We start from the raw sequence: 24,908 nt of genomic DNA, 5'->3' as shown, positions 1-24,908 counted from the left end.
TTTGTGTCCCACAAAGGTTCTGCTTTTGCCTCGTCAGTGCACAGAATGTTCTCCCAAAGTTAAACCTTCTGGTTCTTCCTCTGAGCACTTCACACAACATTCACCCAAACACTTGTTTCTGTGCTCTGTCCAACATTCATTCATCATCAAGGTGGTTTTTTGGGAGACGAGCCTTTATGTTGGACTATCCGTCCACCCCGTCACATATGCAGTGGAGAGATCGTTGGAGTTATGGGTCTGTTGTGACCTGCTTGATAATTCATTGACGCACTCTTAATGTAATTTTGGTGAGCCGCTTACTTTTGATAGTTTCCAGGTTTTCTCCACGTGTGGATCCTGGCTCTGACTGTGGGCCTGTAAATCCTGTCAGGCTGATAGATGTCCGTCATCGTGTTCCTTGGCTGTTTCTTTAGATCGGGCCACAGCACGTCGCTCTGTGAGATCGTCACCTTTCACGTGAGACATTAATAAGACCTGGTCGTGGCTGATAACACTGAACTCGTTACTTTTCCCCATTAATAGAGTAACATTTAAAAACTGCATTTTGCATTTACTCGAGTTATCATTGTCTAATATTAAAATGTATCTGATGATCTGAAATGTGCATGATAAAAAAATAAGAAGGAGCAAATACTTTTTCACAGCACAGTAACTTTATTGCTTCTTGATGACGACCTTTTGTTTTGAACAGTCGGCGCTGTGGGAAAATTACTGAGTACAACAGTCTTCTATGTTATAAAGAAATTAAAGCTGAAAACAAATATGGCTAACATGACCTCTCATTGTCTCAGGAGGTTTAAATCAGATATGCAACAAAAACCTAGAAAAAGAACATTGAATTCCATGAACACTGGATATATGATGCAGAGTGAAGACTGCTGCATGTAAGGCAGGTGTGCAGTTTGTAGGCAAAATGAGATAATACTTAGACAATCACAGTAAAAATCATTAACACATTGTGATATATGGGGGGGGGGTACAGCATGTTGCAGCGTAAACCTTCTATGTGCCGCTAACCTGACGTCTGTGAGCTGATGAGTCCTGATCAGTAAAACCTTCAAACCAACTCATCAGCTTTCAGATACTTAAAGTGATCGTGACATACAGACTCCATAAATATAACAGAGGTGCTCTAATAATCAATCTACTGTCAATATTACATAATGATCTAAATCCAGAAAGTCAGAACAACGTAACAGGACGAAGGCCGTCACCACAGCATGAGTCTTCATCATGACAAAAACTGGGAACTTTTCTAATCACGTGTGTTTTCTTGTTGATGATGCGTGTCCAGCTTTGGGGAGTCTTCAAGCATCGCTCACAGGAATGAAGCTCACAGTTCATCCCCATCATCGGCTTCCAGCAGGGATGCACTGGCCTGTCTGAGAGCTCATACAGGAAGCTTCCTTTGTGTCGTTTTGTTATTCTCCTTGAACTTACAGCTCCGCATCACACCATCACTGAACGTCGACTAATGTGAGAAAACAGAAATGTCAATCTGACACACATCAGTGAGTACAGTATGGATATCAGTGCATCCCTGTGGCCAGCAAAGCACTACAAAAGACCACAGTGCATGCTTTAAGAATCAGAGCAGGACAGTGAAAACGTGCAGGCGCTGGAGCTGCAGTCATATTAAACCCCACACACACGCCACATGTGCATTACTACCAGTGTTAAAGAACGCACTCCTGAAGCCCAGTGTGTGGATCAAATATGCTCTCTCTGCTAATGAGGAAGCAAGCAGCCCTCCACAGCTGGATGTCACCTCTTCTTTCGTGATGGCAACAAATGGGTGTGCCAAAGTGAACATAAGCGTGAACTGAAATTTTGCAGACAGTCCGCCTTAATGAACAGCGCTCGTCTTTGGCACCGTCGAAACGAGAAGATGCTGTGTGAGTTACGACAGCAGATGTGGATGAAACGGTCTGAGCTTTGGGAACAAATGATTAGACGAAGGCAGTGCTGACAGACTGATATCAGCCAGCACTGGTGCTGTTAAGTGTTGACAACAACGTCTGAAGGCCACTGCGTGTTTCTTACCAAACGTGGCTCAGGTTCCATGAGGTTCTCTGCGTGAGAACGCACAGGAACCGAGACAGCGGGGACTCTCAGTGAGCGGATAATAGCAGCCAGTTTAGCAGCTTTCTACAACCCTGACCACAGGTCCTGACCTCATGCAGCAAACAGTCAGCAGACCAACATTAGATGGAGCTCAGGTTGCGACTGCCTGCATGCTCTGGAGCCCCGCTGTCAGCCAGGAAGACCTATCTGACGTCGTTGAGTTGCCGGGCCACCGTCAGGATCTCCTTGGCTCCTTTGCTGAGCAGTAAGTCGGCCAGGTCGACGCCGAGCTTCTCGGCCTCGTCCTGGACGCTACCTGGGATCTTGTTGGCCGTGACTCCCACTCGCTGGACCTGCTCGTCCACCTTTTCTGAGCTCTGTGGCAGAAACGCACGTTATTATGAAAACAGGTTCCTATGTGCAACGAAGGTAACGTGGCAGAAACACAATGCACGCAGCTCTTACCTGGGTCCCCACAGCGATGCTGACCTGCATGGTTTCCTTCAGGCTGTTTGAGCCATCCAGACTGTATACCGCCCCCGTCAGGTACAGCTGCAAAAGCATACAGGATTTCTCCGGGTTACTCACACGTTCAAACAACAAGCTTTTAAAATCAGATGAGAGCGGGCCGCTGCTGCAGAATCAAATAGGTACCAGTACAGGACTTGGTTTGTCTCCATATTCATGCGACTGCTAATGATTTAAGGATAGTGATCAGTCACAGTTAAACTTCTGATTATCATATCCCTGCATTTACAGTTCAGTCGTCTTGCAGAAGCCTGCTGAGGCCCAGCATGCAGCGCCCATCAGCTGTGACCTGAAGCACGCCACTGCATCAACAGAACCTAAAACTGTGAAGCCACAGCAGATACAACAGAGCAGTTTTCTTTGATGAGTTAAACTGAGCAGGAACCATAGCAGCTGTTTGATATCATCACTTGTGTATTAGGGGCGATCGTGGCTCAAGAGTTGGGAGTTCGCCTTGTAATCGGAAGGTTGCCGGTTCGAGCCCCGACTCCGACAGTCTCGGTCGTTGTGTCCTTGGGCAAGACACTTCACCCGTTGCCTACTGGTGGTGGTCAGAGGGCCCGGTGGCGCCAGTGTCCGGCAGCCTCGCCTCTGTCAGTGCGCCCCAGGGTGGCTGTGGCTACAATGTAGCTGCCATCACCAGTGTGTGTGTGAATGTGTGGATGACTGGATGTGTAAAGTGCTTTGGGGGCCTTAGGGACGAGTAAAGCGCTATATAAATACAGGCCATTTACCATTTATTATTGATACTGTTGTGATACTTCTGGCCATTAGTATAAAATATGAGTATTTGCCACTTGGTGCCAATAGTCTGTTGAGACACAGCAGAGTGGCAGGAAATACTCCCACAGCTGCTACGAGTGGCAGATAAAGTGTGTACAGGGCTGGATCTGTAGCTAACAAGAGCACGATGTATAACAGTGCTGAGCCACAGTCACTAACACTCTTACCTGGGAGTCCTTTACTTGGGTGTGCACAGCCACTGGGACACTACAGCCACCCTCCTGCAAAAATAACACACAAATAAATGATAGAGTCATCACAGATTCACACAAGTGTGTGTGTGTGTGTGTGTGTGTGTGTGTGTGTACCAGGCGTCTGAGGAAGGCTCTTTCAGCTATGCAGCGCAGCACAGTGTCAGGGTCATGAAGGATGGACACCATCTCTAGGATGTCTGCATCTCTGGCCCGAACCTCCACTGCCAGGGCCCCCTTAAAAACACACATGCACCTTATTGGGAGCCATGAACAACCACCCGCCCTGTGGATTCCTGACCTTTCCACTCGGCAGTTCCTACCTGTCCCACAGCATACATACAGTCGTCGGGCTCCAGGATCTACCAGGGGGAAAGAATCACACTGTAAGACTATAAGTGCCACCCACATGCTGCATATAACCACACAGTGTACCTGGCTGATGCGGCTTTCCCAGCCCATCCTCCTGAGGCCGGCAGCTGCCAGGATAATGGCGGCAAAGTCTTTTTTCTCATCCAGCTTCTTCAGCCGTGTATTCAGGTTCCCACGCTGAACACTGCAGCTCAGGAAAAGCCCACCAAACCCAGAAACTGCCCACTCAAAACCCACTGGATAATGGCCGTCATCATCATCAACACAAGCGCAGTGTGATCACAGTTTGGGACTGTTAGCAGCTGGATATATTTCCTAAACATCAGCTGATGTTAGCCTCTAGCTTGGCCTCTTTGTGTGTACTTGTTTAGCCCGACTCTGTTCACACACTAGTCAAAACCAGTTTGTGAGTGTTTGTGACCTGCACTCCAGCGTCTGTAATAAAAATAGTATTCGCTAACACTACACAGTAACCACACGTGAGAAAATGATCATTTACCCAGAAGATTATGGCTGCTTGTGGTGTAGTAACATCCAGGTAATTATTGTCCTTCTAATTAGCCATTATGGTGTTGAGACAGCAGAAGGTTGTGTGTATGGGGAGCTGGTTTCCTCTGTGCAAACAGCTGATAAACACAGGAACAGCGCGACTGCTCTCAGGAAGGATACGATGTCTTTGAAGTCCAGGTGGGGGAACCTCTTCTTCAGCTGAGCAGCTCGGCGCAGCGAGCTGGTGCCAATCACACTGCACAAACGAAGTCCAGTGTGTTAGCCGTGAGGAAAGTGTAAGCAGATATAAGAATGCATCGATCAGGTCCCTCTGACTGCACCTGTTCTCTGGCAGCGTGTCCAGAGTCTTCCCTGCATGGCTCGGATGGAGGACCACTGCATCGTGGGGGTTTTCTCTCCTGTAAGACGCACAGATCACAACCACAAATGCTGCAACGATCTATGACCCCAAGCATTATTTGACTTATTGTCCCAACAAAGGACGAGCTGGTGCTCCGCACACTGCGTGGCACCTTTGGTACACCTAATCCTCGAAATAACTTGTTTTTCATCGATTTTAAACTGGCACAGTGTAACTGCACACACTACACCAGGGGTGCCCAGTCCCCGAGAGTTACCGTCCTGCAGCTTTGAGATGCATCTTTGTTCTGACACACCTCAATCAAATGAATGGCTTGTTATCAGGCCTTTGCCACACTTGATGGCATGCTGAAGAGGTAATCAAACCATTTGATTCGGCTGTGCTGGAGTAGGGACGCATCTAAAAGCTGCAGGACAGTAGCTCTCGAAGACTGGGACTGGGCCCCTTGTACTATACCCTTCATCCTGTGAATCAAAAGCATGAAGTGGAGCCCCGGAGTCATAAAAGGTTATCTAAGAGCAGAACGTATTCGATTACCCGTGTGAAGACCTCGAGGTGCCGGGTGCACTGAAATTGTCCTGAAAAGAGTAAATGCATCCAAAGTAACTGTAAGAGTCAGAAGTGTGTGAGTGACTCACTTCAGCACAGCTCCGATGGTGAACCCCGGAGGCAGAGTGGTGGGAAGGTCTTTGAGGGAGTGAACAACCAGGTCGACCCTGAAGCACACACAGGATATGCACTCGCATGTATGAGCTCCACAATGCAGCCATTTACGCAGCAACCAGAGCCCACCTGCTACATCTGAGGCTCTGCATGCACTTCACATGCTCCTGTGGACTAACACCACACAGCTTTTCTGTATTTTCTGTTGCAAAACTCTTGAAACTAGCAGGTTCCTATACTGGTATTAGGCTGCTTCTTCTTTTAACCATTAAAATGTGCACATTTTACAGGCTGCTGAGTAACTATTCGAGCTGAGCGCTTCTGAAGAAGAGAAAATAGGAAGGAAGTGTGAAGCAGTGTCAGAGGTCACACTTACTCATTCTTCTCCAGTGCATTCTCCAGCTCTTTGGTGAACAAGCTCTTCTCACCAATCTGCAGGAGACAGATTCCCATTAACTGCTTCACATTTATCAAGAACCTCCATGCAGCGTTTGGTCTGCACTGTTGCTCATGAAGCAGTGAGCTCATGTCAGCGCTGACAAGACTGTGTAGGTGGCAGCAGTCATGTCCGTTACACTTCCTGGAAGCCTTACCTTTGACAAAGCAGTATCGAGGATTTTGTCTCCTGTTGTTGACATGGCAACTGGAACACAAAAGATTAGATCATGAGACGAGTCGACAGTAACGCATGCTGCACTTTTCCCACCCTATAAGACAGGGCAGTGAACGCACCGTCTCAGGCAACGGACTGGAAACTAGTAACAAATGTAAAGACACAAAATGTTGCCATTAATCCTGTTTGTCTACACAATGGTGCTGTTGGTAATTTAGCTTCTAGGAACAAGTTTCAAATCCTCAAATTTGAGAACTTTTTTCTGAGCATCAAAACCTGAGAAAAACTGGCTCTCCCTCCTGAGAGGGATCCCTGTGAGCACTAAGCAGCAGGCATTTATGCAATATTTGGACATCATGTAAAGCCATTTTGTTCCTGCTGAACAGCTTTAATGCTGACTTCTTGCAGTGGGAGAGTGGACGACAACAGAAAAAGTAGAGTTGCTGAATTTGGTAGCAGACTTACAGGTGGTGGTATCGATTAAATGTGCAGATCCATATAAAGACTGCTGCATCCGTTTTGTGTTGGTTCAGTCTCCAGAAAAAGGAAAAACCCAGGAGAAAGTACTGAACATGAAAGTGGGCTGACTGTCTGCAAACACTGAAATACTTTTTAACGTTTTAGTTACTGTTTTCTAAAAAGTTACCATTCCTCTTTATTTTAATCAGACTTAAAAAAGAAGAATAAAACTGGCATTTTAAACATGGTAATATTCTGGGCCAATCAAAATCGCTATCAGTGCACGCCGCCTTTTAATAGGACGATATATTCAAAATCACTGCTTGTTCTATGTAATATGATGGATTTCCTTTTTTCAATAATTCCTGGTTTTTAGTTTCCATCTGTGGCTAAAAGCGCAGGAACAGTCTAACTGGACTGCTGCTCGCGTTCAGGTTCAGTGACGTTTTCTGGAAACACACGAGGTCACCAGCTGCTTTGAACAAAGACACAAACTTCAGTGTGTTCAGTGCGGTGAGGATGGAGTGACAGCGTGGACAGATTCAGACTCAATTTTAAGACTTAAGCTGTAAGAACATGTGTGTAATCCATTCACTCTGAACAGAAACATGGAGACAGAGCAGAAACGCTGCACAGACAGAGGGGCTGCCTTCTTACCGATTTCTAAGTGGATGTCAGGGTACAGCTCTTTCAACGTCTCGGCCACGCTGTCCGTCTGGATGCGAGCCAGCTGCAACAGAAGATCAACTCATTGCATTCACTGTCCTTTCACACGTATTAAATCAGCAGAACAGAGCAGATGACAGACAGTTATCATAAAAACACACTCGTCAGGCAGGATTGTTTTATCTCTGTGGAAAGGAGGTCCAGGCGGCTTTCAAATCAGATAATTCACAACCGACACTCGGGATCTGTAAGTTCAGCTTTACATTAGAGTCAAACCTGCCTGAATTTGAAGCTCCTGATTGGATAATAATGTAATACTCACCTGGCTCTTGCGGGTTCCCACTCGAATGACTCGGCTAACTTTGCCATTTCCATCCTGCCAGAACATAAAACCAGATCAGCCACAAGATTTTACAAACACTCGCTCGCTTCCGAGATGTATTCCTCATATGTTCAATCAGCACAACACTGTTACACTTTCTGACTTAAAATACGAATGAATGATCCCTCTCTGCTGGCCTCACCCTGATGTACTTGTAAGGTCCTTCCTCCATGATCCACACTGAGCTTCTGCACTGTAGAGGCTATTGTGTGCTGTGTGTCTGGGACTGACTGCTGCGTCCTGGTAAGGAGCTTTGCTGAGGTCATATAGCCTCTTGCTACTAAACAGTGTCCTTTCTTACTGGACCCAGCTAACTCCTCCCCCACTAAGGACCTCCACCTCTAATATCTCTGGTTCCCACAGATAAGTGTGTCTTTTCAATGAGTCCGTTACAAAAGGCAGTTTAGGAGGGTCCTGGTTACAGGGTGTGGTCACAGGGAAGAGTGTGAGTGGAAACGTTCCTCTTCAAACAGAAATATCCAGATAACACTGCTGGCTGTTTTTAATCAGGGACACACAAGGCTGAAATAAATGCAAAGATGCAAACACTGCTCAGAGTAAAGACTGATCTTAAGCGTGTCACCGGAAGTCTTTATTTCCTTGTGATCCTGGTCAGACTTTAATAGCAGTGGCCGAGTAAAACAAAGTAATACTTACGGGAGTATTTCCGTATTTGCTAATATGATGTAGTTTAAAACTAAAAATGTTGTTTAATAAAAATAAATGATAATCTTCAACAGCACACAAGATGTTTGATTTGACTGTTTTAATTATTAATGAAAATAACTGATAATTCACTCATTTCTGTGCGCGCTACATGCAGATTACATCGTTAAATTATTATTCTTACTATTAAATCTGAATTATTTGTAACATTTTCTTTCTCTTTACTCATTTATTTTTCACCTGACCCGTGCACGTCTCAGACATAACCCTGGGTATTACGAAGGGTAAAACAAAGACTGAATTTCCAGCCGTCTGTCCGAAAACTGCGTCCAAAAATCGATTAATTTGTCATGTATTTACTCAGCGCCTTTAGAAACATACCTGTTATAGTGTAGCCGATGTTAGCAGGTGGCGAACATCCATTCGGCACCAGTGACATAACAGCCAAGTGTCATTTTAATAAAATGCTGAACTTTTAAATGCGTTCACCTCCAAGTTTATCAACGTAACTCTGAGGCAGGAGCAAAATCAGTGCTGCCCATTTCACGAGGGAGGAATATAAAAGCTTAAGTGAACTCAGTATCAGTGTCTCTGAGTGACTTCAGTCTGAGAGGGGAAAACAGTGGCGGTGGGGTTTTTCGGTGTCTATAGCTAACACGCGGAACTCTAAGGCTAGCAAATGAACAAGCAGGCAGCCTGTAAGGTTAGCGTTCAGTGTTTCGGTGCCAGCACTCTGTTTGGCGGCCTGCTTCTGACCAACGCTGATCTTAACCTTCCCAAATCAAACTAAAACGTTTAGCTTTTTACAGCTACTGTCTGTCACGTTTGACACCGCCCCCTGTCCAATGGAGAGCAGAATCCGCAGACAAGCACAAACGTCAGCCAATCAACGAGCCCTACGTGATGACGAAGTTTACACACAACGCGTGAACGCTGAATGAGCAGCAAGTCTGACAGAACAGTGAAGAAAACCTACCTGAGAACTAGCTTCTTCCGACATGTCGGTGATTCGGTTGAGTCCGCCGGTGTTGCGCGAATCAGCAGCGTGTTTTTCTGGACACAGAGACTATTAGAGACACCCAAACTCCTGGATGAGCTCCGAGCACTCGTCTCAAACAGCTCCGCGTATGAGTGAGCGTGGTGGCTATGATGTCATCGGACCGGCTAGAGGTCATTTCCTGGTCCCGCCTGACCTTTCTGCTTCTGCGGGCGTGGGTGCTCACATCCACGACTTCAAGTGTGACTATGTTGGAAGTTTAAAAGAAACAAAATTGTTATTGTTTAAGAAGGGAAAGCGCAATAATTGACTTCCGGCTGCTAAATATCCGCCGGTAGTATTAAAATGATTACTTTAAAAGCTGACGTCTTGTGTCATGTTTTTGTGATCTGACGACGTGGCCATAAAAACCTGTCTGTCAACTTTGGACTTTTATGCCAACTACCATACACACCTGTGGGCGTATCCAGTGCGTCAGTGAATTCACTGACTGGGAGTAAATATATTACACGCATATTCTTACGTTGTTACTGTATAATTTAATGGAACAGTGAAATATTTGTTGATTGAAAAACCAACATCCTCCGCAGTGAGATAAATACAGGATCGCGCGTTCCTCTTCCTTTTTTTAAATGGCGACACCTAGTGACCAAAATAAGTTACTGCAACACTGTGACGTGTGTAGTTTTTCATGCTAGGGGTCTAAAATGAGAACCATTTCCCCTCCCCCTGGGTGAAAGACGCATCGATGTGTTCACACTCCAGTGACGCAATCAGACAGCAGTATCACGTCCAAAGATACTCAGGTATGCAGACTGGAGAAAAGAGCAGGCAAGGATCAAACTACCAACCTTCTGACTGGTAGAGGACCTGCTCTACCGCCCGAGCCACAGGCATTGCGCATGACAAACATGTAAACAGTATTCCCATATGAATGTTGGATTTATGTCCCTAAGAACATTCTGAATATCTTAAAGTGTTCCTGCCACCAGCATCTTGCTTACGTGTGCATTTACATTAAATGAAAAATACTGTCTGCTCAAACTGCAGCACGGTGGCACAGGGGTTAGCACTATTGCCTGAGTTCAATTCCACCATCAGGCCGGGGTCTTTCTGTGTCGAGTGTGCATGTTCTCCCCGTGTTTGCGTGGGTTCCCTCCGGGTACTCCGGCTTCCTCCCACCGTCCAAAGACATGCAGCTTGTGGGGATAGGTTAATTGGATAATCCAAATTGCCACTAGCTGTGAATGTGGGAGTGAATGAGAGTGTGAATGGTTGTCTGTCCCTGTGTGTTGGCCCTGCGACAGACTGGCGACCTGTCCAGGGTGTACCCCGCCTCTCGCCCTATGACAGCTGGGATAGGCTCCAGCGACCCTGAAAAGGTTCAGCGGAAGCGAATGGATGGATGGATGGATGGATGGATGGATGCTCAAACTGTCTGCTTAAAATGTTCTACCTCATCTATAAGCTATCAAACCCATTATTTTCCATAAACTAAAATATTTCCTGCTACACTCATCCCCCATGCAAATAAAGAAGTCTGTATTCTTTTCACTACGTGATCAAAATATTAACATACTAATTAATATCAAATATAAGTGAATATTATTATGTTAATATTAACCTAATAAAACATGCTAATGAAAGGCAATTTTTTTCTTCTATATGTTTAATAATTTATTAATTATCTCCAGTAATTAATCTTCTGTCTGGGCATTAATCCCACAGTCCAAAGACATGCACAGGTTAGTTTAATCAGATAACTCTTTATTGTCCATGCACAGTCACACCTGCTAACAGGAAGTTGGAAATTGATTGTACGTGTGAATGTTGTCTGTCTGTGTGTTAGCCCTGTGACAGGGTACCCTCACCCATCAGAACTGGAATAAGCTCCAGCTTAGTCGTGGAACTGGAAAAGCAGAAGGATGGATTGTTGGAGTATGTTTACTTTTCTTTCTTTGATAATAATAATATTATTATTATTAAATATTATTATTATTATTATTATTATTATTATTATTATTAATAACAATAATAATAATAATAATAAACGGAATTCAACATTTTTGTAACTTAAACTTAAAAGACAACATTCAATTCCATCATATATCTGACTTTGTTAAACATGTTAGTCACATTCCTCACACGCTTCACAGCCATCGTTAGTTCGTTGCCCCCCGTCCGGTGACAAATGCCCAACGAGAATATTTATGTTTACAATTAAGGGTTAAAATGTAACATAAAGAACGTAAGGAGGACAACAAAGAGAAAAGACTAATTGTATCATATGTTGCATTAGACTGTGACGTGTTCACATCACGGAGACACAGATGGGATGAATTTGGTGTTTTGACGATGGTGGTGGAGAGCGCTGCCTGCACTGAGGACTGTAGCATATCATTCTTTTTTATACGACCCCCTGTGTGCTTTGTGGGTGAAGACATTTTCATCCCGGAGACCAGCCCCATCAGACGTGAAACGCTATCACTCAGAACTACTCTGACAACCTCTCTGAATAATATTTATGTGTTTGCCAGGTTACTGATACGCTGATAAACGTTAAAAGTAATCGCGTGGAGGTAATTTGTGGTCAGAAGTCTGAAGAAGAAGAAGAAACGCTGGTGGAAGTAATCTGAGTAACTTCTTTTTGCAACAAGGCCAACATTTGGGGGCCCACGTCATTGGTTTCCACGGTGGGCTGATCCAGCGGCTCTTCCGGTGGAGACGTGGCTCTGCGCTGCTGCCATATTGACGCTAACTAGCTAACAATCACACAACTAGAAGTCAGCTGTATATTCGCACCTTGCTATTCCAGAGGGACGAGGAATCACCAAAGCAAGAAACGCGAGAGACTGACGACCGTCGTGCCGTAGAGAGAGACCACAATGGTGAGTGACAGTCGAAAGTGACCATTATTTCCCTGCCTTTTATCGGGCCTAGCAGCTATCATAACATTGGCTAGTAGCTAAAGCTAGGTATGAGCAAACTAGCTTCTCCCCCCCTCATGAACGAAAGAAGACAATTAATAAACGGTGCTTTTTTTATCGGAGCCACAGTGATAGCGACATGTTCAGGTGCTAAAATCGAGTAAATGAGTCGTCAAAGTTGAATTTCACCTGAGTGAAGCGCTTTAGCTGTGCAGTCCGTGCTGACGTGAACTAGCTTTGCGGGCTAGCGCTAGTTGTCTCCTGTCAGTAGCCGGATCCGTGCAACCACTGCCTGCTGTCAGATTGTAATAAGCCAGGTTAAACCGACCCCGGCTCTGCGACATACCCCAACTATACGTACAACTGTGTTATTATAGTTAGCTAGTGTCGATGACTTCGATAACCAGTTGCTGCGCGTCTTTATCGAGTTCACATCGGTGCGATCGGCTCTTCCATTTCTATTGTCAACGTGTAATCAATGCAGTTCCTCCAGTCATTTAGCACAGCCACGTAAAGCGTCCGTTTATGTCAACCATTGTTATACTCATTATATTAAACGACCCCTGATTCTTTTATAAGATCATTTTCCATTGTGCTAACATCTGCACCAGTAAGACACGCTCACCTAAGAGAAAGGCAAACAGCGGTTAGTTCATGTGCATTTAGTAATGTCCTCAAACAACTACAGCCGTGTGTAATCAGGAGAGCACCAATATATCAAATGACAAGTACTCTTGTCTGGTTTTTCTGACTTCACTGTATCGCTAAATATCAGAATCAGCTGATATTGTCCTACCTGAGTGTAGGCCACATCAGGCTAGCATTGGATAATGGCTGACTTAGACTTCTACAGTGGATATTTGAAGAGCCAACGATGTAACCTATGCAAGTGGCCAATGTTATCAGCATTTGTGTGCTGGTGCATTATGTGCTAATTACATTGTGCTCGTTTCCTGGGTTTTATATGCAGTGTCACCTATGACGAAAGCAAATAAGACTTTTTGCTCCTGAGTCTCCACTCTTCAATGTGAAGCTTTTCCTCTTCTTTGTACATTTCCTCATGTTCACTCTGATAGTTTTGTCAATCTTCCTCCTGTAATTTGGTGAAATGTGTGTTCTTATTTACTATGATTATTATTCCTTATATGTAGATGATTGATAAATCAAATCAAAGACTACAGCAAAAAGTAGCAGAAATTCACAGGAGGGATCGGTGGTATTGAACAGTCACGGTTGTTTCTGGCTGTGTCAACATGACGTTACATTTTTAGGCAGGAGCACATCAGGTTAAGATGTAGGGTTTCCAAGTAGTTTGCAGTCACAGTGTACCTATGTGGTAGATTTCCTGCTGATGAATGAATCCTCAGTAAGTGTGATGAAGATCTGCAGTAGTGTAAACAGTTCTGTTTTTTTTGTTGTTTAGTTTTTTCTTGTTTCTTTGGAATAAAAGAAGAAAATATTACATGAAAAAAAAAATTGAATGTTGACATTTGCTGACCTCCCTTTTGTTATTATGAGCATAGATGTTGGTCCGATTACTGCATCTTTAGTTGTAATAGTTCAGGTCTGTGGGAAACTAAAGTAGTGAAATTCCTCTGTACCCCTCAGGTGCTGTTGGCAGCGGCGGTGTGCACCAAGGCCGGCAAGGCCATCGTATCGCGGCAGTTTGTGGAAATGACCCGGACACGGATTGAGGGTCTCCTAGCTGCGTTTCCTAAACTGATGAACACGGGTAAGCAGCACACCTTTGTGGAAACAGACAGCGTTCGCTATGTGTACCAGCCACTGGAGAAGCTCTACATGGTCCTCATCACCACCAAGAACAGCAACATCCTGGAGGACCTGGAGACACTCAGACTGTTTTCCCGTGTGGTAAGCGCACACAGGCAGGCTTGGATAGAAGTCAGTTTGCAAAGAGCATTTAAGTACATGTTGTCTGACATGTCGACGAGGTGACCGGTCTGGTAACAAAGAAGAATAAATGTAGAGACGTGTCACTGTATAAACCTGTACGTTCTGAACGTTACAGTAAGTGTACATGATGGATGTAGCTTCTTTGAAACCAGCTGTGATGAACTACGGGTGATCTCACTGTAAAAAGATGACTAGCTAGCAGCATGTAAATCACAAACATTAGCCGATGAGCATACCTTGGGTAATCCTCACACCCAAAATAACTCATATTTACATAATGGGCTCAATATTTTATTCATTATGGCCTGAAATTAGTCACCGAGCCCATAAACTCACCAGCTGTTTACCTGGAGACTCCCCCTGGTGGCCGCTGAAAAGAAAGCAAAGAAAGATTACAGACTTCTCTTTGTTGCTTTCCCACAGTTTGTTGTAGTTGGGCATGAAAGGCACGTTTGTCTTGAATTAATGAAGAAAGAAAAAAATTAATGACTGAAATGATGTTAAAGTGCGAGAAGCTGAAATGTGAGGTGGAGCGATGCTTTTGCTGCCAGCCTTTAGGCAACACGGCCACTGAACTTCATGCTGACTGAAGTGATGAAGTCAACAGTGTTAGGCTGTTAATGCAATACGACCATACGTTTGTATTACAGTAGATGTTAAGAGTCAGGCTTCAACAGCAAAAAATATAAAGGTTTAAAATACAGTTTTAAAAACACTGCATGTACAAACCAGGAAAAAAATAATAAAAAGTAATTATTGAAGTTCTTACGTTGAAACTGCCCTCAGCAAGCAGCTGCTCTAATCAGTGTTACTGCATCATGAGACTCAAAGCTCCTCTGAAGCTCTAAACACTAAATAACAGCAGAGGACAAAACACTGAAGATGTCTTTGTAGCCTAGCAACAACACGTGTTAGGAAAAAGCGCTCTGAGTGTGAGTCCACGTTTCCTTCCAGTGCAGGAAGCACTGCCTGTGGACACACAGCATTACGCCACATTTTCTTATTCATCACTGTGTTTAAAAGGCCACTGTGGGCCTTGTTTACCTACAGTTACTGTTCAGCACAAAGGCCCCTGTCTCCAATAAGGAGAAACAGCTGTAACACCTGGGTCCCTGTTGCTGTCTGTTTGATAGGCCAGCCAGTATCCATGCGGTAAACATGTCACTGTTGGCATATATCATTTTTGCATCCTCTGCTGCGAACTGTGAGGACACGGTAAGAAGGAAATCTACATACAGATGTCAGTTTTTCATTGTGGGGAAAAGCTGTGAATCCAATTGATGCTTTGTTGTATTCAGTCACATGTTGTTGATGGTGATAGAAGTGGGGCAGATGATACCAGTTAATCTGTATGGAAGCTGGTGTGCAAATGAAGATTAGGTTCTGGGAATAATGGGTAAATAAATGGTGTTAGTAAAGTCTGTCAGCAAGAACTAGGCTACAGTGGTGCTTAATGTGTCCTTATTGTATCCTTATCCATTAGTTTAAATGAATCGCTCCTCCCGTCTGTTCCAGATCCCAGAGTACTGTCGTGTGCTGGAGGAGAGTGAAATATCGGAGCACTGTTTCGATCTGATCTTCGCCTTCGATGAGATCGTTGCACTGGGCTATAGAGAGAACGTCAACTTGGCTCAGATCCGCACCTTCACAGAGATGGACTCCCACGAGGAGAAGGTGTTCCGCGCCGTCAGGGAGGTGAGATGTGGCTCTGCCTGCCTCGTTGGATTCCTGTTGAATTATTCAGGCAAATTAGAAAGAAGCACATGGAAAGTTATATTACACAATTATTATTTGTCTTGTAAAAGAAACAAAATGCAACAATTGGAGTTTAGTGATTTTTCAAAGCTTAATAGAAGGAGGGAGATGAAGGAGAATATGAGACGTACACACTGTACAGGCTAAGCAAAGTGTGATGAACCCGCATGGTTGACAACACAGCTGCACTGTCAGTATTTAAAATTTAACACAGTCCTATATTTTCCCTCCTTCAGAGTAACTGTCAGCTGTCGTGCTGTGACTGTATTAGCGCTGAGCGTGCTGTTCTGATCCCTGCTCACTTTCTTTTGTAATCCTACAGACTCAGGAGCGCGAGGCCAAGGCAGAGATGAGGAGGAAGGCCAAGGAACTGCAGCAGGCCAGGAGGGACGCTGAGCGCTCCGGGAAGAAGGTGCCAGCTTTTGGCGGGTTTGGCAGCGCTGGCATGACCAGTGTGTCCTCAGGGACCATCATCACAGACACCATCATCGAGCCAGAGAAGCCCAAGATCACAGCGGCTCCAGTCAGGTACAACTCAAGTTTGTATGGGAAGATTTTGTTGTGGTTGCACAAACAGTGGACTGATTAGGCTGATGGGACATGGTGTTTGTTTCTGTTCAGACCAAGTGGACCCAGTAAGGCTCTGAAACTGGGGGCTAAAGGGAAAGAGGTGGACAATTTTGTTGACAAGCTCAAGTCTGAGGGTGAAACCATCATGCCCACCACAGGAAAGAGGGGATCCGATGTTTCGAAAGTTCTGCCCCCACCAGTCAACATGGAGAGGTATGCCCTCATCATTCAGTGCTGTGTATTCTTCTGGGACTGGCTGTTTTCATCAGGCTGTTGCAGTAACGACATCTGAACTGTGATCACGACACATTTATTTACTTATTCTTCTCATTTGTGGCAATCCAATACTTTTACCTTAAATATATAAGTTTCCCTGTTAAAGTCAAATAACAGAAGGATAAAGGATGATGTCATTACAGGTCGAGCTTGGCATCAGTGCGCCCTCACCTAGTTGTAAAACTGGTTGCATGTACATTAATTAATCTCCTGCTTTAATGCACCACCCAGTTAGTGACACAAAACAAACACACCCACAGTGTGACAGGTGCATGCTGGGTACAGGTGTGTGCTGGGTGCGGTTAACAGGCTCATAGATGTCTCTCAGTGGATCCTAAAGTTATAATTGTTATAATTGTATTATAACTTAATTCTAACATTGTAACAATGTAACATTTTCATAAGTGAGGCTTTTTAATTTGTAACAAAGTGTCCAACAGTGCAGCACGCCTCACAGACAGGCTGCTTACAGACAGGTGAAGAAAACGGACGGTTACAAATCTCCTGTTTCTCAGCGCATGTGTGCGTGCGTGTGTCTCACTGGTGTAACTTCAACTTCATGCTAAGATTCAGTCACAGTGTCATCTCAGTGCTGCTTTCTTAAAGTGTGTGTGGGTGATTTGACCTGCAGTGTGCATCTGCGTGTGGAGGAGAAGATCACGTTGACCTGTGGCCGTGATGGCGGCCTACAGAACATGGAGGTGCTGGGTATGGTGACGCTCCGAGTCACAGACGACAAATATGGACGCATCCGCCTGATTATCAATAACAATGATGGCAAAGGATTGCAACTGCAGGTTGGTTTATCACACACACGTGTGCAGCAGACAGTGCTCCACTGTGTATGTTATGTTAAACACATAACTCAGTTTTATTTACATTACATTTGTTTTTAACCATAATCGTAATTTTGAAGTGCGTTTGGATTTCAGCTGTGTACCTGAACGTTGAAGCTACAGTTATATGAGGAGTCTATATCCACGGTCCCCTATTTACAGGGGCTCAAACACAATCCAGCAAACAAAGATAATTATTATGTTTTAAGAAATATTTCTGTGAAAGCACACAAACTATGTTAAACGCTGTCACGAGCATGCCAGAGCAGCAGGTGGCGCTATAAGCCCGCATTCAGAAAACACAGAAGTGAGCAGTGTAATGTTAAAAATGAGATGAAGGCAGACACAGCAGTGTTTTTCCTGGTCGACAGGTAAACACAGAAATTCCTTTCAGGTTTGGATGACTGCATGTTTTTGGTTTACAGCAGCTTGCAAATGCAAATGTCCCTCTTCAAAGCAATTCCAGAGACTTAAGCTCTTCACTTTGTTAAGAAATGATGAAATGGTAAGAAGAGCGTAAGCCTCTGAGTCTGTTCTGTTTAAAGTGACCCAGGCTGTTTTGCTGTGATGTTTGACAGTAAAAGATCTTTATTGAAACGCGTCTCGCCCTCTGTTTCTTAGACACATCCTAATGTGGACAAGAAGTTGTTCACAGCTGAGTCTGTGATTGGCCTGAAGAACCCGGAGAAGTCCTTCCCTCTTAACAATGATGTGGGTGTGCTGAAGTGGAGACTACAAACCACAGACGAGTCCCTCATACCTCTAACCAGTACGTCCTGATGTCTGCAGCTCCTGTCCTCTTTAAGAAAGCACACTGACAGTGGTAGTAATGTTTGTTTCCCACAGCACAGGATGGCATCTGTAGACAGTGTTTAGCCGTACATGTGTGCCCAGTCTGAGCTATTCGGGTTGATGTATGACAAATACAAGCGTCGCATATCCTCAGTGAAGAAGTTAAATTAGCACGCTGTGATTTCTGCCTAAATGTGAATATTTAGTTAGCTGAGTAGCTGCGTAATGATTTCATTAGATAATGGGAGCCTTGATGTTAGATGGCTGTGTGGGAAATGTTGAAGATTGCCACTGGCACTTATTATCATTACCAGGGTTTTAATAGTTTTGCAATTTTCATTAGTTTTTATTTTTATTTAGTTTTGACTTCAGATTTTCAATTTTATATCAGTTTTAATTAGTTTTTACCAGTTGTTTGCTAGTTTAGTTTTTATTTTTTGAAAATCCTTAGTTTCAGTTTAGTTTTGATTCGTTTCAGTTATAGTTTTAGTCGTGTTTGCAATAATTAAGTGCAACATAGAGCTGGGCGATATGAGATTTTTTCATATCACGATATGTTTTTTTCATTTCAGGCGATAACGATATCTATCACGATATCAGCCAAATAACTATATTTGTAAGATTTAAATGTGCCGTTGCTCACAAGTAAAATGTGAAATAATCAGCAGCTTGTTTTTATTTAAATATTTATTTCCCATAATAAGTTCAACAGGGTAGATGTACTTAAGGAACATGAGACTTTTTCAGATAAATAAAGGCAAATATTGTTGTTGTATAGCTTAGCTTTTCAAACAGTTTTAACAGTTACTTTAGTCTGACAAAAGCCGAATGACGAATCAGCGCTTCCAGTCAGAGACTGAGGCTACATCCACACGTACACGGGTATTTTTGAAAACGGAGATTTTCCGTTTTCGTTTTAAAAAATAATCCCGTCCACACATAAAGGCAGAAATGAAGGAAAACGCTGCTATGAACATGCCAAAGCAGCAGGTGGCGCTAGATTCCTAACCGTGCAGAAATGTTGGCCAATCAGAAGTCTAGAAGCCTCGGTGGGAAAAAGTAAACAAAGCTGGGGCATAGAAGCAGAACCGAGTCGTATGTGTGGAGGGACAGTAACTGTGTGTATATGTAAGCATTTAAACACTGCAGAGAGTAGAATTAACAGTATTGTAGAAATTCATTTCACCGAAACAATAACGTGGCGCACAGTGTGACGCATGCACCAGTTTATTGTATTTCCAGACTTGCTTTCGGCACATTTACAGTGCACGCTACTCTGTTTTTGTCAGACTTGAAATAGCCGAAATACCTTCACACTACGGAACTTCTATGGCTCTTCCGTTCGACAATCTCTCCGGCGTTGGAACCATCATCTGTTTTCTCTTCGGTCACGCTCGGTTGATTTTTCTAGTCGGCACACTCATTTCCTCCATTACCCGCTGGCTGCTTCCCAAACAAACACACGTGCTGCTTGGCACTTGTGCTGTACGTAACAAGTCACGCGACGTGACGCTGCGGCTGTGATTGGTTCGGCTCTGCGCTACTTGATTTGGATTGGCTGACCTTTTTTTTTTTTTTTTTTTTTTTTTTTTTTTTTAAGAGGAAAAGAGCGGCGAGGTCTATCGCGATAGCTTAATTTCTCTATCGAGTAAAAGTTATATCGCGATACATATCGTTATCGTTCTATCGCCCAGCTCTAGTGCAACAAAATCCCAGTTTCATCATATCAGTCATGCTCTTCTGCTCATCCTTGGGTATGTTGCTATTCCAGCTACCTGCACCCTGCACAGGTCGCCTGTCTGTCGCAGGGCTAACACGCAGAGACAGACAACTCACATTCCCACCTATGGGTTCTTTAAATAAATAAATAAATAAATTAGGGCAGATGAACAACCATTGATACCAGGCAACTATAAAATGTATATCTTGGCCCCAATGAGACTATTAACTCTCGCAGCACCGGGTGTTCGTAATTTTGGTTCAAGTGAATTGATAAACTCTTTGAAGGCAATTGACTCACACAGTTATGTAGATATCTCTGTCCTGTTGTCTCGGGATGCATCACGCTGCCTTGCCTGGTGTTAGCTTCTGTTTCTGGGGGTGAGGGTTGAGTGTGCTCCCTTCTCAAGGTAAGCTAGGTTAGCCTTCTTGTGTGAGCTTTTCAAGCGCACTTTAAGGTTTGTGGGATTTTTTTTCACTTTTTGTCCCTCATAATTTGTCTCTTTCCACTACAAGACACTTGCTTTATCCAAACACAGTCATATTCAAAGTAATCCCAAATTGGACTCTGGCGCTTTCTCCTGACATGATTCTGCGCGTGGACGCAGCAACACAGATGACTCGACTAACGTACTGCCACCTGCTGGCATAATGAGACACAGCAAGAAAAAAATCTGGAAACTAAACTTCATTTTCACCCTTGACTATTGTATGACACGCACACATCAATGAAACTAAACACATTTTTGCTATAAATTCAGTTAATTTTAGTTTTGTGAACACTCATTACTGTTTTAGTTAGTTTTCCTTTTTTGTTTTTATTTTTATTTCCATTAACGAAAATGTTTTTTCACTTCTAGTTTTCGTTATTTCGTTAGTTTTCATTAACGATAACAACCTTGATCATTACTGGCATGGCTGTAATACTGCAGTAAATATTGCGCTGCAACCTGACCGACTCTTCCTCCTCCTCACTGCAACCTGACCGACTCTTCCTCCTCCTCACTGTAACCTGACCGACTCTTCCTCCTCCTCACTGTAACCTGACCGACTCTTCCTCCTCCTCACTGCAACCTGACCGACTCTTCCTCCTCCTCACTGTAACCTGACCGACTCTTCCTCCTCCTCACTGTAACCTGACCGACTCTTCCTCCTCCTCACTGCAACCTGACCGACTCTTCCTCCTCACTGTAACCTGACCGACTCTTCCTCCTCCTCACTGCAACCTGACCGACTCTTCCTCCTCCTCACTGCAACCTGACCGACTCTTCCTCCTCCTCACTGTAACCTGACCGACTCTTCCTCCTCCTCACTGCAACCTGACCGACTCTTCCTCCTCCTCACTGCAACCTGACCGACTCTTCCTCCTCACTGCAACCTGACTGACTCTTCCTCCTCACTGCAACCTGACCGACTCTTCCTCCTCCTCACTGCAACCTGACCGACTCTTCCTCCTCCTCACTGCAACCTGACCGACTCTTCCTCCTCCTCACTGTAACCTGACCGACTCTTCCTCCTCCTCACTGCAACCTGACCGACTCTTTCTCCTCCTCACTGCAACCTGACCGACTCTTCCTCCTCCTCACTGCAACCTGACCGACTCTTCCTCCTCCTCACTGCAACCTGACCGACTCTTCCTCCTCCTCACTGTAACCTGACCGACTCTTCCTCCTCCTCACTGCAACCTGACCGACTCTTCCTCCTCCTCACTGTAACCTGACCGACTCTTCCTCCTCCTCACTGCAACCTGACCGACTCTTCCTCCTCACTGTAACCTGACCGACTCTTCCTCCTCCTCACTGCAACCTGACCGACTCTTCCTCCTCCTCACTGCAACCTGACCGACTCTTCCTCCTCCTCACTGCAACCTGACCGACTCTTCCTCCTCCTCACTGCAACCTGACCGACTCTTCCTCCTCCTCACTGTAACCTGACCGACTCTTCCTCCTCCTCACTGCAACCTGACCGACTCTTCCTCCTCACTGTAACCTGACCGACTCTTCCTCCTCCTCACTGCAACCTGACCGACTCTTCCTCCTCCTCACTGCAACCTGACCGACTCTTCCTCCTCCTCACTGCAACCTGACCGACTCTTCCTCCTCCTCACTGTAACCTGACCGACTCTTCCTCCTCCTCACTGCAACCTGACCGACTCTTCCTCCTCCTCACTGCAACCTGACCGACTCTTCCTCCTCCTCACTGCAACCTGACCGACTCTTCCTCCTCCTCACTGTAACCTGACCGACTCTTCCTCCTCACAGTAAACTGCTGGCCGTCAGAGAGTGGGACTGGCTGTGATGTCAACATTGAATATGAGCTGCAGGAGGAGAACCTTGAGCTCAATGACGTGGTCATCAGCATCCCTGTACCGTACGTACTTATTCACAAAATGTGTATAAGAAGAAAACTGTTACTCTGTCACATCCCTGTCAGTCCTGTGTATGACCGACATTCCCGGTGCTCCTCAGGTCTGGAGTGGGAGCTCCGGTGATCGGTGATCTGGATGGAGAGTACAAACACGACAGCAGGCGAAACATCCTCGAGTGGTGCCTACCTGTCATTGATGCCAACAACAAGACGGGCAGCCTGGAATTCAGCATCGCTGGGCAGCCCAATGACTTCTTTCCTGTCAGCCTGTCCTTTGTGTCTAAGCGCAACTACTGCGACATCCAGGTGGGTTGCATATGATGGAGGCTGACTTCAGTGTGAGGGACAGAAGCTCTGTTTAACTGAGGAGCACATTTTCCACAGGTCTTCGGTTCTCTAAAGTGAATCGGCCTTTAGTTTAATACGTGACAAACGTCAGTAACTTCATAATTCAGTTTTATTTATATAGAAGCAAAGAACAAGTCCCCTCAGGGTGCTTTTAAAGTAAAGAGCCTACAATAACAGGGAGAATACCCCAACAATCACTGTGCTGTGAGCAAACGCTTGGTGACAGTTGGAAGGGAAGAAACCTCCAGCAGACCCAGGCTCAGGGAGCAGCGGCCATCTTCCGCGAGTGGTTGGGGGTGAGGGGAGGAAGATGGGAAGAGATCATTAATAACTGGGACTGAGTGGCCCTGGGATTTGGGACAAAACACATGTTGTCCACTTAAGACTGTTTTGTTACATAGTAAGGCAGGCTAATGTTAGCTGTTGGCTAACATTAGCCTGCCCCAAAAAGTCACTCTGTGGTTTTTGTTTGCTTGTAACTAAAGAAACAAAACAATCCAAGTTTTCAGTGGATCAAAAAGCTGAATGGATGTTTAAGAGGCCACAGAGTGTGGCGTGAGCTTAAAATCCAGATGACAGTGCTGTGTGTTCGTCCCTGTGATAGACGGAGTAGCTGCTGCTAACAGACTCGTGTTTCTCTGTCCACAGGTTACCAAAGTGACTCACGTAGACGACGACAGCTCCATTAGATTCTCTTCAGAAACCTCCTTTGTCGTCGACAAATATGAAATCCTGTAAACCTGTTCAAAGAAAAAAATTGAAAAAACAAAATCACCAACAAAAAAAAGTCTAAATCTATGCTTCACAGAAAGATTGAAGATCTCTCGCCTGCCCACCCTGCATACACTATGAGACTGTGAACATCGACAGGACTCAGTCAGCCCTGGGGCGAGGCCTCTTCCTGTGGTGGAGCGTCGCAGCGGTGGTGTATTTATATGTTTGTATGAGAGGATCATCTATATATAGAGTTAATTGAACCGGCAAACACACACACACACAAACACACACACACACAAACACACACAGAGCAAACTTGTGTCCGCCAAGCAGAACTGTAAATGGGACAAAGTAGAGGATGACTGCAGGGGTGCAGGAGAGCCTAGCGGTCAGGTAAACCCTGGCGGTAGACCGGGCCACTACACTGAGCGCTGGTTGTTTAACTGCCCACCCTGGTGTTCATGCATCCTCCACAACGCTCGCTCGCCGGGATTCTCGCTCTTTCTTTTCACGTTTTCTAAACTGCAGAATAGTAGCTGTCTCAGTCGTTATAAGCCTGACTTTGTTTAATCACTAAACTGTTGTGATCTGATGTCTTGGTGTCGTTCTTCATTCAGCTTCTTTTGTTTCTCTCTCGTGCTTTGAATTTTGTTTCTCCCCAGATTTCTGTACACGTGCTTAAAAAGGAAAACATGGCTGTACTCAGTATGTCGCCTGTACTGTGTGAGGTCATCATCAGCAAAGTTCTCCTTTTATGTTCAACGTGGATACATTTTTTACTGTTTGCTGTATGTTTTTGATTGTTTGCCACTAATCTGGAGGTTGACAGTAAAGAGCAGGATTTGTGAGGGACTCTCGGCTGCGCTGTTACCAAACAGCAAATACATTTGACTTGCATCTGGAGAAAATGGTTTTTTTTAATTTTTATGGTAACACCATTACAGCCACTCCTTATTTTGTCAAGAACAGACTGTGTGTTAACCTCTGGTCCATTTAAGTCCACCTCTCAGCTATCAGATATCCAAAAACAGGACTTTGAAGAAAAGCCCAGAAACAACACCCCAGCCCCTAATCTACCATCCCACAGGAGCGCTCACGTCTCCGATGGCAGTGGGTGCAAGTTGGCACACAGATCAGAGGCTGCCAGCCTGATGCTCCACTCGCTGCGCTCACATCCCAGCTCAGCTCTTCTGTTCTCACAGTCATCCTTTACTTTATTATTCACCGTAATGAGTTTGTCTTTCATGGGTTTTTTCCTTTTTTCCCCAAATTTGTACTCACCAAATTGTCGCAGTGGTTTCGTAGACGTGAGGTGGAAGTTGACGACACGCAGCGTTTTTAACTACATTACTGAAGGGGAATCTTGACATTCCAGTGTACAATTAGAAAAAAAGAATCTTTAATGGAATAAAATGTATTATGGAAAATGTAA

General features: G+C 44.8%; 2 protein-coding genes across 3 annotated transcripts; one reads left to right on the top strand and one right to left on the bottom strand.

The window, feature by feature from the left end:
- Positions 1-634: 634 nt before the first annotated feature.
- On the bottom strand, positions 635-9,531 carry LOC308401801 (porphobilinogen deaminase-like). Of its 2 annotated transcripts, none has more exons than XM_080890231.1 (14): positions 9,235-9,531; positions 7,533-7,586; positions 7,202-7,274; positions 6,066-6,115; positions 5,849-5,904; positions 5,448-5,525; positions 4,769-4,846; positions 4,608-4,683; positions 4,002-4,115; positions 3,890-3,928; positions 3,684-3,803; positions 3,543-3,596; positions 2,530-2,616; positions 635-2,441 (listed from the first exon to the last, which is right to left on the bottom strand). In XM_080890231.1, exons 1-14 carry the CDS (start codon positions 9,256-9,258, stop codon positions 2,268-2,270), a joined length of 1,077 nt encoding a protein of 358 aa, XP_080746357.1. In that variant the 5' UTR covers positions 9,259-9,531; the 3' UTR covers positions 635-2,267. The 2 variants fall into 2 exon arrangements, with proteins under 2 accessions (XP_080746357.1, XP_080746356.1); XM_080890230.1 differs by lacking the exon at positions 9,235-9,531 and adding an exon at positions 7,735-7,886.
- A 2,202-nt stretch (positions 9,532-11,733) lies between these two features.
- On the top strand, positions 11,734-24,908 carry arcn1b (archain 1b). Its single transcript, XM_080890229.1, has 10 exons — positions 11,734-12,143; positions 13,791-14,054; positions 15,612-15,791; positions 16,174-16,379; positions 16,473-16,634; positions 17,329-17,494; positions 18,155-18,302; positions 22,306-22,414; positions 22,513-22,717; positions 23,408-24,908. The coding sequence occupies exons 1-10, from the start codon at positions 12,141-12,143 to the stop codon at positions 23,495-23,497; spliced, it is 1,533 nt and encodes a 510-aa protein (XP_080746355.1). The 5' UTR covers positions 11,734-12,140; the 3' UTR covers positions 23,498-24,908.

This window comes from Rhamphochromis sp. 'chilingali' (genome assembly GCF_963969265.1).
Source record: "Rhamphochromis sp. 'chilingali' genome assembly, chromosome: 8".
Taxonomy (NCBI): domain Eukaryota; kingdom Metazoa; phylum Chordata; class Actinopteri; order Cichliformes; family Cichlidae; genus Rhamphochromis; species Rhamphochromis sp. 'chilingali'.
Note: the sequence above shows the minus strand (reverse complement) of the source record. Positions and strands in the feature narration are given on the sequence as shown.